The sequence below is a fragment of the Haliotis asinina genome, chromosome 5 (genome assembly GCF_037392515.1).
Source record: "Haliotis asinina isolate JCU_RB_2024 chromosome 5, JCU_Hal_asi_v2, whole genome shotgun sequence".
Lineage (NCBI taxonomy): Eukaryota > Metazoa > Mollusca > Gastropoda > Lepetellida > Haliotidae > Haliotis > Haliotis asinina.
Genome location: NC_090284.1, coordinates 65,842,684 through 65,859,802, shown reverse-complemented (window position 1 = coordinate 65,859,802; position 17,119 = coordinate 65,842,684). Strand labels below are relative to the sequence as shown.

General features: G+C 39.8%; 2 protein-coding genes across 2 annotated transcripts in view; one reads left to right on the top strand and one right to left on the bottom strand.

The window, feature by feature from the left end:
• The window catches only part of LOC137285088 (zinc finger protein ubi-d4-like), a 283,874-nt gene that overhangs the window by 190,824 nt on the left and 75,931 nt on the right, over positions 1 to 17,119 (top strand). The gene's annotated exons all lie outside the window — the stretch shown is intronic.
• On the bottom strand, positions 9,946 to 10,482 carry LOC137283979 (CHRNA7-FAM7A fusion protein-like). Its single transcript, XM_067815647.1, has one exon. The coding sequence runs from the start codon at positions 10,480 to 10,482 to the stop codon at positions 9,946 to 9,948; it is 537 nt and encodes a 178-aa protein (XP_067671748.1).

The following is a 17,119-nucleotide window of genomic DNA, read 5'->3' as shown; positions in this document are numbered from 1 at the left end:
AAAAATAAATTACAATATCCAGCATGTCATTATTTTGATAAAGGTCTTCGGTGTAGCTATCAAGAAGGTGCTTGAGAAGTCTCCCTTGTTCAGCATAGGTTTTCTCATGTATTTGCAAGAGAATGACAGTGAAAAGATGAATGCTTCCGACTACCTGGAATAGTTTTACTGACCACATTTCCTCTGTCACGTCTCCTATCTGAACATTGGTGACTAGAAGTGTGTAATATATATGATCGATCGGGTGTCATGAACGGGCGTTGAGAATAGCAAAAATAAACGCTTTCATTGTCATTACTGAAATAGCTCACTGACAAACTTACAGTGAATCGATCCGATATGTTAAACCCTCACGTTTAACTGTAGGCGTAGTGTGCCTGTTGCGTGCCTGTCTGCGAATGGCTGAAAGGTTTTTGCTCCTACGTGTGGGAAGCAGTGCTTTCTGACTCAAGCGTGCTTGTTAGTGATTGGCTGCATGCAAATGTGTCCCTCTTTATTTGACCTTGAAAGGCGAAAGTAAACCTTCCCATACTTGCGCCCGCCTTGTTATGAAGCATTGCCAAATTTGGGCGCGTGATGTTGGAGAGTTTATAGGCGACTGAAGCGCATCGTTGATAATATCACGGGAAAAAACGCAGATTTATTGTATATCGGACGTACCTAGTCTCTTGGGGACATTATATGTCCTTTGGCTCCCCTGTGTGTGTCCGGAACACCTGATTTGTGTCTGGTACTTTCTAAACACACGTGAGGACCTTTAACCAGCCATGGACAATGTCGATGTCAAACGATGCTCATTAGTGAAAGGACTGTTGTGCTCTTATAAAAGAATGATTTTGAATGTGCAGAGAGAGTTTCGAAAGAGTCTTGAGGGGAAGCAGAAAAAAAGAAGCATTATGTCTGGCTTGCTGTGTGGTATCGGTGTGTTGTCACACATGACACTGGGTGCTTGGACTTTATACATAGATTGTTAGCTTGATTTTGCTAAATCGTAAAAGTGCTTCAGAATATAAAGTTGAGAAGGCACAGCAATGCCCACAGACACGTTTAGTGAAATCTTCAGTAACAATAGCAGTCTTAATCTTTCAGCTTCAGACATGCAGCTCCTCGTCAGAAAGAAGTCTTCTATTATTGGTGAATATTGTTTCAACGCAGGAATACGTTGAGGCCTCGGTATTAAGAGAGTATCTGAAGTTTCATTCCCATGTTATCCTTCATGAAACGTCTGCTCAGACACTTCATATATCTCCCTCTTATCACTAATCTACCTTGCAAAGCGAAATTATTTCGGAGACGCCCAGAACTCCTGCCCACGTGTCAGGTTCGGATGGTTAAAGAGAGACTTTGGTGCATTCAGGTAGCAAAGAAACTGTAAGTACCCGTGGTCCCTAGTATGGTGATCTACCTTCTGGTGGCTAGTTTTAATTCAAATTGTGACCTTATAGTTGATCTACTGTCCTTCTTCGACAGGTTTTTATAACATACACATATTTCATGTCAATGTCAGTTCTGTTTCCGTCATGATATGGCTGAAATTTTGCTGATTTGACGTTAAATATTAACTCACTCACTCGCTAAAAAGAGACCTGCGTTTCTGATTTTGACAGATGGCATGGGTGTTGCAAGGCACACTCACCTCTAGGGGTATCAACACCATAACCTATATCACCATAACCATAAGCTTTATGACATGATCTTGCTCTTCAAACCAGACCTTTATCTCGAATAGAACCAGATATGCACCACGAAAGTGAAGAACATGTCACATTGGAATATTTTCTGTGTTATTGCCTGATTGGGTAAACATCAATGGAGATATTTCAGCATACACAGGTTAGATTCCAGGCACTCCGCGTATTTGGTTCGAACCCTAACCTTTGCTGGGCTATTTCCAATACATTTGTCAATACTTCGATCATAATAACGTTTTCGCTAACTCTGGAAATGCAATCAAACAAAGTGAAAATATTTAAACTCTACATATATAAACCTGCGCTCCAGTACTTTCAAGCTTTAGAGTACTTTCCTCGCTGTAGAGTACAAAACTGCTAGACCAAAACTAAATTATCCCCGGATGAACGCTAAGAGCATCAGGTTTATGTTCAACGTTGTAAGTGTTGAGAGGGGTTCCATAGGCGTCGCTAAACACCGCTAGCAGTTCACTAAAAGCTGCGAATCCGTTTGTTACAGTAATGGCCATTAAACACACTATAGATTGATGGTCGTTAGTTTTGGCAAACAATGAAGTAGTTAGGGTAGACAGTTTCAAACATTTAGGGACCGTACATAATATATGGCTAGGGGGAGGGGCGTGACATGATGGTATCAAGGGAGGTCACCCACTTTGTTCTGGGGAGGTAAGAGGGTACACATGTACAGGGTGTGTGGGGTGTGTTTCCACTGTTATGCACGTAATTTGCTAGCGGGTGTGTGTGGTGTGTGTGTGTGTGTGATGTGTGTGTGGTGTGTGTGTGTGATTTACATTATGCATGTTTCTTATAAATGTCATTATCGCCCACACGACGTGATCCATCTAGACCTGCAAACGGTATATGCCTATTTATTATACACATGATTCCATTAGAAACGCACCAGTGGAACAAAACGTTTAAAGAACGAAAGGACATTTGTGAATCAAGGTGGCAACACAAGAGAAAACAGCCTTTAATCATTTAAATTAACGCTAACAATGAAGACGTCCAACTGAAATGTGAGACGCGGTCAAGACTTAATGTCAGTGTCAGTAACGGGTATGTTCATCTCACGGACGTTATTCGGCATATAAATCTGATATGAAACGGATGGCAGATTTGGCTGCTATTTATCAAAATTCTTTGAGTGGCATTTTAGAAATTGGAAGCGACATAATGACAAATTCATGCACATCACATGCAAGAAAGTCGCATTCACAAAATATACATTTACTCCGTAAATTTGCCATTATTACTTACTTATTCACAAAATTATGCCAAGCCTGTGTATTGACATCACTTGCTGCATGCATGCCATAATACCACTGCGTACTGAAGAGACCACTTTGTTGTTCAATACATGTACGTCAAAGGGTCAGGTTCCGTCACAGTACAGTAATTTTGATTTCGTTTTGTGAAATATATGAATATAGGATATGTATATAGCTTACATATCATGCTATTACATAGCATCTAGTGAATGCCCAAGGCGCTTTTGTTCCCCCGGATCATTTGATGTCAATCTGATCAACGCATTGTATTGTCACTCTCAAATCCCCGGGTATCAACTCTTGCAGCCACCAGGACCACTAGGGTAATGTGACTTTCTCAATCTTTTTAGAATGACATTATTAGATTCATAATTTTGTACACGGAAGATTGTGACAGCAACTACAAAAAGTGCACAAGGCTCTTCAGGTGGTCATTTTTCGTCCGTAAAGTGTGGCAGAAAACAAACTGAAATCAACAATATTAAATTTAGGCAAAACATTAGCATTCTGATTATATCTACATTGCTCGACGAAACGAATGCATCAGTCGTCAGGACATCCTATTCTATTATTTAATACGTATGATGGATGAGTCCGAAAACACCTCATACATGAGTCTCATACATGTGGAATCCATCTTTAAGATGTGTGAGATGTACGTAAAGTATAATTTCGCAAGCAAATAGCATGTTGCAGTAGAAAAGTACATAAAGGTAAACAACAAACACCATGATTAGCATGCCCCTGGGACAGACAGACACGGCTGTTTTCGGTATAGTAAATTATTCAGATAATAGTTATAGCAGAGTTTGGATATTCGAAGTAGGTGGTTGTCCTTCTTGAACCACCTTTAGTTCAGGCACCACTGATCTTTGAGGAGAGACCTGCCTCTGGCAAATATTTGGATCGAGCTTTGGTCAGATTATCATTGAGGAAGATCTTATTTGAAAACTTTCATCCTTTCCGTTTTTTGGCGATTGCTTATTTATTTCTGGTGACGTAGAAATTACACTATAAGTGGTTTTGGTTTAGTGCTAGATTGCCGATCCTGTGGCAAATTTCAAAATCGTTGTTTGATACGTCTTCCCCAGTAGTACGGACGATATCAAAAGTTGTCTTATCGCGCTCTTCCATCTATCCAAATATCCGAATATTGTTCTTCCTGGAGTACAGCACTAATTCATCAGTTTTGTCATTCTGATGCGGGATCTTCCAGCTGAACAATTTTCTGGTCGTGTGATACCGTTTTTCTCTCCTCTTTAAGGCCAACAGATTGTCTAAGACTCTGAATTCGAGTAGAGGCATTGTTTGAGATCACGCAAAGTACCTTCCAGATATGTCCGAAGAAGAGGAAATTATAGTAGAAATGAAACCTCAAGGTCTCTGTTCAGCGTTTTACCAGGAAAGATGGTGAAATAAAATATGAACATCAACACTCACCTTTTTACGTTTGCCTTATCGTCACTATCCCAACAAGCACATCTTTGTTTACATTTTCTGTGACATCTATATCCAGGTCCATAAGGCAGACCATTTTAACATGGGAGTGGAGATTAGCTTCTCTTCTGCTGCGTAAATTGTACGGGTCGACATGAACCGTGGTCCAAATCCTGCCCTTCAGGGATACTTTACAAGAACGCTTTGACAGTAAAGTGTCAAAACAACATTTCCTTTCAGTATGGGAAACAAGGTGCTAGTCGTTTACCTCGATAGCTCCTCCACACAAACGTGTGTTGCAGTTGTCTCCCGCTTTGTATCTTTCAGATTGACTGACCATTCCTGGGCCAAACCCGAGCACCCATAGCCCATAACTAAACCAGTTGACAAGTTATTCAGACAATCAATAATATGCCATTTCTCCAACATCTCAATCAACACCAGCTCCTGAAACAACAGCTACAAACACTACTCAGCTGAAGTTTCCAGTCAACAAATGCTTGTCATAAAAGGTGCCTAACGGGAGCGGGTGGTCAGGCTCGCTGACTTGGTTGACACATGTCATCGGTTTCCAATTGCGCAGATTGATGCTCATGTTGTTGATCACTGGATTGTCTGGTCCAGACTCGATTATTTACAGACCGCCGCCATATAGCTAGAATATTGCTGAGTGTGGCGTAAAACTAAACTCACTCACTCTCTCTTCTAATGAACAAAAGAGAAAAAGGAAACAAGGAAATTACTACTAAGATCCCCAATCCTACTGAAACATCAGTAGATCCTCAGAACTTCTTGAGATAGATGTTACTCCGTCTTCACAACATACGAGTAGTAACAGCTACTCTTCATGTTCCCGCTCACGTGGGCAAACGACATACAACCATCAGCAATATGTTCACAACCATTTTCCTTTTCTCCCTAAAGTGATAAAGGTACCGGTGGATCTTCTGTTTTTGCTGAGACAGGACATCATTTATAGTCCTGTTTGCCTTAACGTAAAGTCTGCAAGCTGTGGCAGTTCGTCTTATCTTGCGAATCACTTTCTCTTTGTACCGTGTTCCTTATTTGAATATTCAAACATGATTCGACAGCTCACAAAACTGTTTGCCACAATGGGCAATATAAATGGACACAATCCATAATGGAGTAATTCAATCACGAATCAAGGAGGAGGACGAGAAGAGAAGGGCCCTACTCCCGTGATTCATATGGTCAGGTCATTAAACACGCCAAATAAATATCCAGCTTTGATCGAAATTCTTGAATTACACATTGGCCGATTTTGCTACTAAGGCCGCACTCGACAAATATGTAGGTATCGATACATTGCATGAAATTAAACTAACAAGTACTTGGGTTGTCAGTCCATGTCCATCGTGCCTCATCGTATTGACCATTCTCGATATAGGTGAGGATCCACCATTCTTTGTCCCTTGTGATGAAGGAATCTCGATTCAAGCATGTCGTGCTTAGCTGCACTGATTTTCCACAAGGGGTGATTATTTAAGTGTACAAAATGTTGGTAGTTTTTGTTAAGTTGATCGTCATTTAAGTATCAAATTATTAAAGGTCACATGTAACAAAAAATCAAACATAATTAAAACAGAATTATCACTTATTCGTGACATATAGTATACGTTGCTGCTTGTAAAAAACCCAAATAAACAAAATTATAAGCGTACAATCGCAATTCAAAAGTGCAATATTTTACTCTCTCGAAACGAAGCCCTCGGGAGACCGAACCCAGTCATAGCGGGTGGGTTTGCGCTTAAGTGTAACGACGGCTTCCGCTTGGATGGTTCATTTGCTGATACGCTGAGGGCTCTTTGTGTGTACAGAAAGATGACCTGTTTGATGGCATTTTAGAAGTATGGCGAGTTACAAGAAAGTAAGATTTTTTATGGATAACAACTTCTTCTTGTGTACTTGATGGATTCATATACAAAGAAAATCAAACAAAAATCATATGCACTAGAAGAAGTTGTTATCCACAAAGAATGTATATAGAGATGTTTAGCTTTATAAATACATGCTCTCTGAATTTGCGTTCGATCCACCAAAAATCATCTCAGTAGAGATGGTGAAGTACTGCGTGGCTGGAAACCGTCATTCGTCCAAGTACAAATAAACCAGAAATTGAGCTTTCTCTATGACAGAGGCTGCTTACCACAATCAACAAGTTATTTTTATGTAACGAGCAGATTATTTACTTGTTTGTGTACACAACCAAGATTAGATTACTGCTCACTACCTCATACTCTGGGCATGCATACTGTATCAAGCTCCGCGAACCTGTTCACTGCACAAACCACTTTCCCCGCAAGTGCTGTAGGAAATTAAGTGAATCGTTTGAACCCATTTCGCGGGCATTTTCCATCGCGTTTGTTTCACCTTTATAGGTTGAATAGGCATTTTTGATGATTTGATTCGGTAAGTGCATACCGAAAGGTATCAGAATCTGCAAAGGTTGTGTTTTACATTGCATGTGACCTTTACGATAAATGGTATTGACTGGAAAGCCTCACAACATTCAAAGTACATTTAATCTTATCACCAAGGTATGGTGTAAATCCAGCTTGGGACCATGCAAGAAGTAAATCTAAGAAAGTGTCCATGGTCCTTGGTATTGTGACATTCAGATGTTGGTAATCTATAACCTGTTTTATATTGTATTGTCTTTTATAGTTTAAATATTTTAGATTTTCGTATTCGTTTTATATCTATATCTGTGATCCTTTAGTTGTTTTACTGTCCCTCAGTAGCATTGCTTTATATTTTAACTTTATTCATAACACATCTAGTAAGTTATTTTAATCACGATATGACTGAAATACTTCCGATGCCACTTAAAAGCTCTTTTAAGTCATTTTTTTTTATGGAACTAAACTACTAATGGGTCGCTCGCTGTATACAAAAATATTGGCAGACAGTTTATTCAGTAATGTCGACTCCAAGGTCAAAAGTACAGTACACATAAAACATTAATGTTTGTCACGTGATAAATAATAATACTTTATTCAAGTAGAACATTTCCCAGTACAGAGAACTCAGCAACAACATCGGGATAGTAAGCAGACTGTTGATATAAGATGGACACTGTTAAGACATAGCTTGCAAGGGGAGGAGAAGTAAATACCGTACACTGGAATCTAAATATTGATGTTTTACCTCTCCAGCTAAACTGTTTTGTACAATCAAAGTTAACGTGTTTTGGCCAGTGACGTACATTTGCATTTCAGTTGCGGAATGATAACTCTACAACGACAGCCGAGGAAACTTGAATCGCCAAACAAGTTGAATGTTTTTCTTAACAATAATGTGTTTAACAATTGTTTTCACTTTGCTAGTGACAAGGTTAGAGAAACGCCACTGTGACAAATGGACATTTTCAGTTTAAATGACTCTAAAATCAATGTTAATCTCCCACGGCAATGCGTTTGAAAAGTGAGAGAGTTAATATTTAACGCCATATCGGCTATATCTCAGCCATATCCTGACGAAAACAATTTATATAAGAAATATGAAAAACATATTGAAGAATACAACCTATCACGATGAAAGTAAAATACTCGTGTATCTCAGATATGGATACAAAACTATCATAGAAAAGTAAAACATTCTAGTAATTGAAACAATACAATATACAACACGGGCTATAGATCGCCAAAAACTGAAGGTAGATCACCATACTAAAGACCATGGGGACTCACAGTACATTTGCTTCCTGCATGGACCTTAGCTGGATTTACATCATCCCTTCAGCTGTTAGCAATTTACACATATTTAGCCAGATATTAAAATACAGATATGCTACGATTAAAATAGTAGAAAACTCTAACTTCACATTGAATGTTTTGGGACTTAGGTACCCGGACTTAGGACTCAGGAGGACAAGAATTTTACAGTACTTCAAAACCACTCGAGGACGTATGAAAAGTCCATGACAATTATTGAATTATGACATCCAGATTCCTATTCATTTTACCATTATCATCAAGTACCTTAACAGAATGTGACGCTGATAATGGTATGATTTTTTAAAATTACGTTTGCGTAACATTGATTCGTGGATATGAGGGATGTGCGTCGTAAAAAACATTTGAAATATAAGATTTGATTATTCATTCTTTGATTCAGCAAATTGGCAATGCCGATTCCACTCATCAATGAAACGTTTGTTTACCGAAGCCATTTTCAATCATCACCCATTCGTGCAAGCAAAAAATGTGACACCACCATGTTTCGTACGACAGAGCATTGCAGTAAGTATTGTCTGCAGAAATATTACTATATTACTAATATTATTATCACAGATTGCCTTAACTAAACCAAATCACAAAGATTACATTTCAAATATGACCTATAGAAGAAAGTAGTTTTACATTTTCTTTATAAACGTCAAATTTGTTCTCGTCACGATATGACTGAAACATTGCCAATGTGACGTTAAAGATTAACTTACTAACTCACTATTAGGAAACAAAGGTGGAAGATGCCTGTGTATCTATCTTCTCCAGCAAACATAAATGATTGCGCCATTGACCTCCCTTTGAATGATCGCATTTTAACTTTACACACCAGTTTTAATTCTAATGGTGATATTGCAGTTGTTTTACTGTCCTTTGATGACAGTTTGTTATGTATACATATATTTCATTTCAATTTCAAGCATGTTCTCCTCACGATATGGCTGACATATTACCGATGTGACGTTAAATCGTAGCTCACTCACTCACTCACTTTGAATGATCGCACCTCACATTTGATCAAAAATATAAATCATCATGTATCAGAGAAAAGCAAACATAGGAGCACAATCAAGCTGATTTGTGTCATTTCCCTGTACGTATAAGCAGTTGTAATATTGATATCGTCATTTCTGCATGATGTAAGTCATAGTTAGGTTTCTTTTCCACACTGATAACTACAGAGACCGTTCCCCTTGAAAGGAAGGAAAAGAACACTTTGGATTACAATAAAAAGTATCATAATTGCTGATGTTCCAGAACTTCAGTTCCAACGATTTCCAAGCCGGTGTATATGTGAAACCTTCTAGTAGAGGAATGTGAACAGACTGTGAGATTATCATACTACCATCAAGACATCTATGCATTCATAAAAACTGCGGGTGCTTTCGGGCACCAAACTGGGATGTAAGGTTTAGAGGGTTCGTGGCATAACGTTATGTTGTACGGTCAAGTCGTACTGTACCCCTATGAGCACTGCACAAAACTTAATGAATGGAAATTACACAGACTATGCCTCTGTACAACTACATCCAATCATTCAGGTGCGTTCATACCTTTCGGCACGTACATGGGACGCACCTGAACAGGTCCCTTAGACGGCTAAGCGACCATTGCACGGTTAACAATGCGTTAACAACATGCACGACAAATCCGACGCGTAATAAATACGTTGGTAGATTCTAACGTTTCAAAGTGAACCTTTTTTAGTCATGAACACAAGCAAGGGTATTACACATATGTGCTGGTAAAGAGTAATTTAACATTTAATGCGAATGAGACTACGAAGCCTGAGAAGAGTCATCTAAATACTGTGAGCACAGTGAAGAGAACGATGCCGAGACTGACATTCAGGCAGAGGAACACCCTTAGACATATGGCTTCAAGCGTGGTAGATACATCCTTCCAGGTTGGATCCCCTGTACACTTCTGGGCATTGACATCGCCTGCAGGATCTTGAGCAATATCAGTAGCTAGTTCGCTTTTGGAACATTTACACTTCCAGAAAATCATCCATTTTTGCAGCACCTGGGGTACCTTTCCTCGGTAGTTGTGGAATCTGAGGATAAGAATCATCATGGCCACTGAGAGGGAGCTGAGGGTGAGGAGACTGGTCAAGTAGATGGTCAGGTAGGAAGTCTGATGGGATGTTCTGGGCATCTCGTTGGTCATCTGGGTTAGGAACACGCCGAAGGAGAGTAGGATTGTCATGGAGAGAGCTACTTTGTCTCCATAATCCATGGGCAGTGCAAACACCAGGGAGCTGAGAAGTGATAACAGCGTGATGGGAATTATCAGGTAGTAGACATAGTATGATGGTTGGCGTGTCATGGTCATTTCGACAACTAGTCGAGGGTAACTATGTTTTAAAGGAAATGTTTTTAGATTTCGTAACTTCCATAGTCCATTTTCACCCATACGATCGTCATTCATTTGATTTGGAAGTGGTGTTAATTTAACATTCTCCGTCGTTGACACCCATGTCGTTAGAACAAGATTACACACCTGTGTATCAAAGGGAAAATGTACAATGTCCAGGTCGCATTGGCTCTTGAAGAGATCACCGTGGTCCCAGGTTACTTTTCCAGTGTGTTTCACGCATACAGGTTTATCTTGGTAACTGAACAGCTTCATTTCTGTAACTGAATTTATCAACATCAAATCAGGGGTCCAAATTCTTTGATTTGATATGTATATTTCCTCTGTACCATTGAAATCGGAAACATTCCACTTCAATGAATCATCCACCCAGCAGAACCTGAACCATCCACTGGTGGTGAATGATTGTCGCTGTTCATCAATTTCCACTATTTGAGATAGGGAAAAATATATTCCAATATCCAACAGATGATTTCTTTGAGACGTGTCCTGAGTGTGGTTTTGAAGAAGATGTTTATACAGTCTGCCATGTTCAGCAACTGTTTTCTTGTGAATTATGGAGAGAATGGCTGTGAAAAGAAAAATGTTCTTGAGACGTTTCAGTAATTTCGCAGCACACATTTCTCTTGCTAGAACTCTCGTGTTTTAACAGTAGTGGCTAAAGTGTGTAATGAACGTCATCGATTGCCAGATGTGCGTCATAAACGGACGTTGGTGATAACACTGTACACGCTTACATTAACCTTGCCTGATGTGAATGAGATAGCAAACACAAGCTTCTCTCTGAACGACTATAGCTGACTTTCAGCAGAGTGGCGGCGATAAGTCATTTGCTATGGCACGCGTTATTCAGTGTGAAAATACCTCAGATGACTTTGCTGGTAGTACTTCACGGCAGGCAGTTTATTACCGATTGCAAGTAGAATGTCCTCTTGAAAATGCTAATATACAAATTAAACTTAAATGTAAAACAAGTGGTGACGGTGAGCATGAGAAACGGCCTAACATGGATGCCATTGAAAAGTTTTGGAAACAGTTGTGCTCTGTACCCAGCGACTGTCACCTGGAGGCACCATGGGTCAGTGATTATGACCATGGAATGCATGAGAAAGTAACTAGGTTGTTTGTCTGTTACATCTCACCAGACAGCTCGAAAAGAAAGTGTCATTAAAAAGTGAACATCTAATACAGTTCCAGGGCCTGATGGCATTCGAAACCGGTATTGGTATTCCCATCTGTCCAAACACCATTACGTCACTGTTTCTGTATTCCTGTGGTTACAGGTGATGTTCCTCCATGGTTCTGCAAAGGTCGCACAATACTTCTCCTTAAGAAAGGATGCTTGACTGATCGCCAAAGGAAATTATTTACAATACAAAATATTTACAGGTTGTTTGACAAAACTGGTGTTTTCTTACAGTTCTTTCAGTGACATAATTTACAGCGAGCAGAAAGGGGCGAGAAAGCGATGTTGCAATGATCACCTTCTTGTACAGAAAATGATTTTAGAAGAGCCAAAATCGTATCACCGCGAATGTCTCCATGTGCTGGATTGACTACAAAAAGGCATATGACTCTGTCCCTCACGAATGGATACTGACTTAGAAGTACTCGCAGTCGCAGGTGCAGGCTTAGGAATCTATTCCAATCAGAGATTGAATATTTCAGTGAGACTCCTTCAGTCCTTTTTTCAGTGCTTTTTTTCAGTGCTTTTTTGTCTGTTTTTAAATAGTTTTTCTAATGATATCGGCATGACTTTTGGACTCGACAAATGTCGAATGTCGACTCTTCACTTGAAACGTGGCAAGGTAACTTATGATAGATCTTTCAGATTACAAAGGTGAGGAGTTATTGTGGAAGATCAGGCCTACAGCTATCTAAGTTCGAGACAAGCTTCGGGCCAAGTATAAATGTCATTTAAAGAAAATGGAGCTAAATGCTTGGAACAAGGTCAAAGTCACCAATACGTTTGCCGTGTCAGTCCTTTCCTATTTCTTTGGAGTAGTGGATTGGAAAAAACAAGACATCCAGAGTCTTGACCGCCTTCATGATAGAGGCACCCTTGGCGAGCCACCTCCTCGTGGTGGGTGCTGGGTAGTGCTAAGTGCTCGCCAACCCACCGCTGTGGACCCGGGGGTATATTTGGTCCACCAACCTGTTTGCCGTGGGTCGTGGCCCTGTTTCGGTCGAGGAAAGGATCCTGGTTGAAGGCAATAGGGTCTTGCAACCGCGTTCCTGTTGCTCAATACACCACGTTGGCCCTGATTTCACCTAGGCGGGAGGTTTAATGGGCCCGGTTTAATCAATTGGAGGGTTACGAAGGCCCTGTGCACAATTAGTATTTTTGCACATACCTATTTTTCTTGTATTGGCTATTCTAAATTCAAATTATTAATGATATTGTTTTGCCTAGACCACTATGCCAGAAAGCGGTGTCCCATGGGTCAGTCTGACATTACTGACCTCCAGGTTCTAATTGTCTTCAGAAATTCTCATGGATGGAACCAACCTGACTTTTACTCTGTTTGACAGTATTGGCTACCTGTATCTGTATTGCTCGAGTATAACATCCCTGTAACACTGGGGTTTCATCTATGGTTTCCACTTTGATATACCTTCGGTTGTTGGTGATCTGTAGCCTATTTTTATAATATGTATTGTCCAAATTGTCCTGTTTTTTCATCTTCATATGCAAGTTTTAAATTCGAATTGTGATACTCTGGTTGTTTTACCATACTTTGACGACGGGTTTTGTAATGTATACATAATATTATTCTTTATGATCATGTTTGTTCTCGTCACGATATGGCTGAAATATTGCCGATGTGACGTTAAATTATATAACTCACTCACATCATGATGGAATTGTATCCTTTTGCGCATATGTATTAGTCGGTTGATCCCCTGGTGATGCACGTCAAGACTCACGATGAAAGCAAGAAATTCCATAGTTACTTTAAGCGTGTCAAGGTTGTTGGACACAATCTGAAATTTGAGATTGCTTTTGATGATAGCGATGTACTGCTGGATGGTATAGCGATGGGATTAAACCATGTGAAGTCCTTCACCAAGTCCGCCCAGATTCGGACCCTTGTGGAGGAGCTGTCTGAGAATCCATTGCACCATGTGTACATGCAGTGTGTGGAACAGAACAGCAATCCAACTGACTCCTTCGCCAGGATGAAGTCGGCAGGTCTGAAATGAGACAATGAAAGGCAACAATTAATCATTCCGTTCACTTTTGTTCTGTGAAGGAAATAATTTTGAGTAGAATGTAGATGTCGTCCTTTGAACAGTTACAAGAATGGTGAGTGTCGTAAGCAAGCACAATATAATGAAATGAAACTATTCCGACGTATACAGCTGAAGTGCAGTTACATAACCTGTGATTCTATCATATAACAGTGTAGAGTGGGCCTACAGCGACCCATGCTTGCCATAAAAGGCGACTATGCTTGTCGTACGAGGGGACTAACGGGATCTGGTGATCAGGCTTGCTGAATTGCATCGATCGATGATCATGTTGTTGATCACTGGATTGTCTGGTCCAGACTCGATTATTTACAGACCGCAGCCATAGTGCTGGAATATTGCTGAGTGCGGCGTAAAACTAATCTCACTCACTCACTCACTACGATACGACCTTCTCAAACTTGCCTGCCTGCTAGCCAAAATTAAAATAACAAAAATACTACGATTAAAACTAGGTACACTTAAATTTACATGGAATGGTTTGCGACGTACAAACGTATTTTACTGTACTAACAGTAGTTACTACCAATCATTAAAGTACATCTATCTACAGAACATATAAATAAAACTTCAACAATGAAATAAATTTCCTTTAAAAAACCAATAACTAAATTAGAACTGTGTTCCAAAGATCCTCAGCTGTTTTTACATTAAAATGTTTATCCCTTGCGATGGAGAATTCAACACAGTCAAGCCGGATATGCTTGACCGTGACTCTCTCATCACAATGGATACAAATGGAGGATTCTCGCCTTTTGACATCTATGCATGAGTATATGTAGTAAGGTGTCTACCTCGTCGCAAAATGACCTCCATACTATCACAGAACCCCCTTCATAACGATCATGCTGTTTAATGGTATAGGCACTGAAACATTCATCAATACGTCTTCAGACCCGAATTACGGCCTATGGTGTACCTGTTTTCATCGCTAAACATGGAGTGTCTCCACTGGCGTAAAGTCCTTCCACCATAGGCGCATGCCCACTGCAGACGTAAGCACCTGTACAACTCGTATTGGTTCCATCCACCGAACGACGGCTTTTTAGACCAGCTGATTTAAAGCAATTCCGTACAGTATGTTAATAAATTCCAACGTTTGTCCTTAGCCTGAATTCTGCTTATGCTTTGGAGGAAGATTTAAAACACATGATATGTTGTTTTAATTTACGGCTAGATTGTCAAAATAACATCTGACGTGACGGGTCCATGTAGGAAGCACATGTACTTAAGTCCCGACGGTCCCTAGTATGGTGATCTACCTTCAGTTGTTGGCAATATATAGTCTGTTTATATCTTATATTGCTATACACGACTTTTTGTCGTGTATGAAGACCGTGAAGTTAGTCCGTTGTGGACTCATAACGTGTTTACACTTCTGAGACAATGTCGCTGAATATATAGGCGACCAAACTTTCCCCAAACTCAGTCCACAAGCAGTCTCTGCTAACGGCAGAACAGCTGCTTCGAACAGCTAAACATGCTTTATAGGGCAAAAGAACCTATAGCGTGTCTCGGGTAAGGAGAAGTAGATGCACCACCTTTTCCCATATGTGAAGCATTCTAGAGACGATGGGTGTGTAGCCTTCATTTCATATAATAAATTCGTTACCGACGGCACTGTTTACATAACAGCGATCAACAACGAAAAGACCCTCATGGACTCATGACATGAAACACCTACGGTTTGTGCTCAACATACATGCTTTCCAAGGTTTTGTAAATTTTTGCACACAAGTTGATATGTTTTGGTTTACAGATACTTGGATTATGTCTGAAGATGCTGTAAAATCAACGATTGATTAGTAGGACTGCTTTTAATATAAACCACCCATATTCTCCTTTGCTGTTGTCCGTTTCGATCAAAAGCGATGAATTACAGTTTAACTCGAAAAGTTTTAAACATAGCATACTCAGTGAAACGCTGATCATAATCAAAACATCATATCAACTCTGTGAGCTTTTTGCAGAATTTAGTCCTAAAAATTAACAAGTTGCATATGAAACTATCATTAAAATGTTTGCTCAGTTCACTGTTTGTTACGACGGAGGAGTGCAGAGAAAGGGACAGCCAGGTGTTAGAGAAGCACGTGCACAGTACCGGGAAAGTTATCTTTTCATTAACCTGTGCGGTGCCGTCTCCATCCATCTCGCACATCTGGCTGTGCCTTTTTCTTCACTATTCCCTCGTGACAAATAGTGAATTGTGTCATTATTTTAATAACAGACTGTTCAAAACCTTGTTTATTTTTAGAACAAAAATTCTGCAAAAACCCACAGAGTTGGTATGATGTTTTGATTCTGATCAGCTTTTCACAGAGAATGCTATGTTTAATAAATTTCGAGTCAGACTGTAATTCATCGGTCCGCTTTTGAGCCAAACGGACCATGGTAGATTATCTGGTGGGGTTATTGCTTGTACAAAGCGAAATGTGTTATTATGTTTTCAGAGAATATATGATCACTGGGAGAATGGTGTGCTTTCCATGTTTGCAAGTGATGTGTTAGAATATACAGTTATTTTGGGGTTTCATATATATATCCAGGCAAAACATATATGTAGACTCAAGTTGAAAATGATATAGTTGGAAACAAACTTCCCCGTTTTATATATTTTCTTCGTAGGGATTCTGTAAATTCAGTCTCGTTAGAGACTTTAATGCTTGAACTGGTAGCTTATGAGATTGCATATTGAAGATGATGGTGTGGATTACCTGCCCTTGCCTGATGATTATGCGAGCGACTCCTTTCGTGCTCCAAGATACAGCTGTTACAGCGCTTTGCTTACGTACGATCTATCTACGTACGGTACGGTATATCTTTGATATGCATATACGCAAAGGACGATTTCAGTTTGATATAGCGTCGAATTGTACCTTCGTTGGATACAGTGTAGTAAACGTGGTTTATTTCTAGCGACATTTTCAGTCTGGTAGTCTGGTAACCGATATTAAAGTAATGACGTTAACTAAATCAGACCTTGTGCCAATTGTATGCGCACTTACGGATATCATGACATGTGACCATATCAAAACAGTTCTCCTAATTTGACTCGTGCACTGATATAGCATCTCGATCCATCACGTGTGAAGGCTTACCTCGCAAACGCTAAGCAGACGACATTCTTCAGACATTCCTCACGGCCTTGGATACCAGTGTGGAGACTGCTCTACCAGTACTCAGAGATCTTATGACATCATGTGCTAAATGTCGTTTGACTAGGAATGTGTAAATATGAAAATGGAGAAGTTTAATGATCTATCCGTTTCAAAAGATGTGATGAAAATCTACAAAGTTACATACAAACAAAAGCGACTTTTAAGAAGTCTTGATCTAGCAAAGG

Bases quoted from the DNA above. Each gene is read 5' to 3' on its own strand.
- LOC137283979 (XM_067815647.1), bottom strand. From the start codon at position 10,482: ATGACCATGACACGCCAACCATCATACTATGTCTACTACCTGATAATT.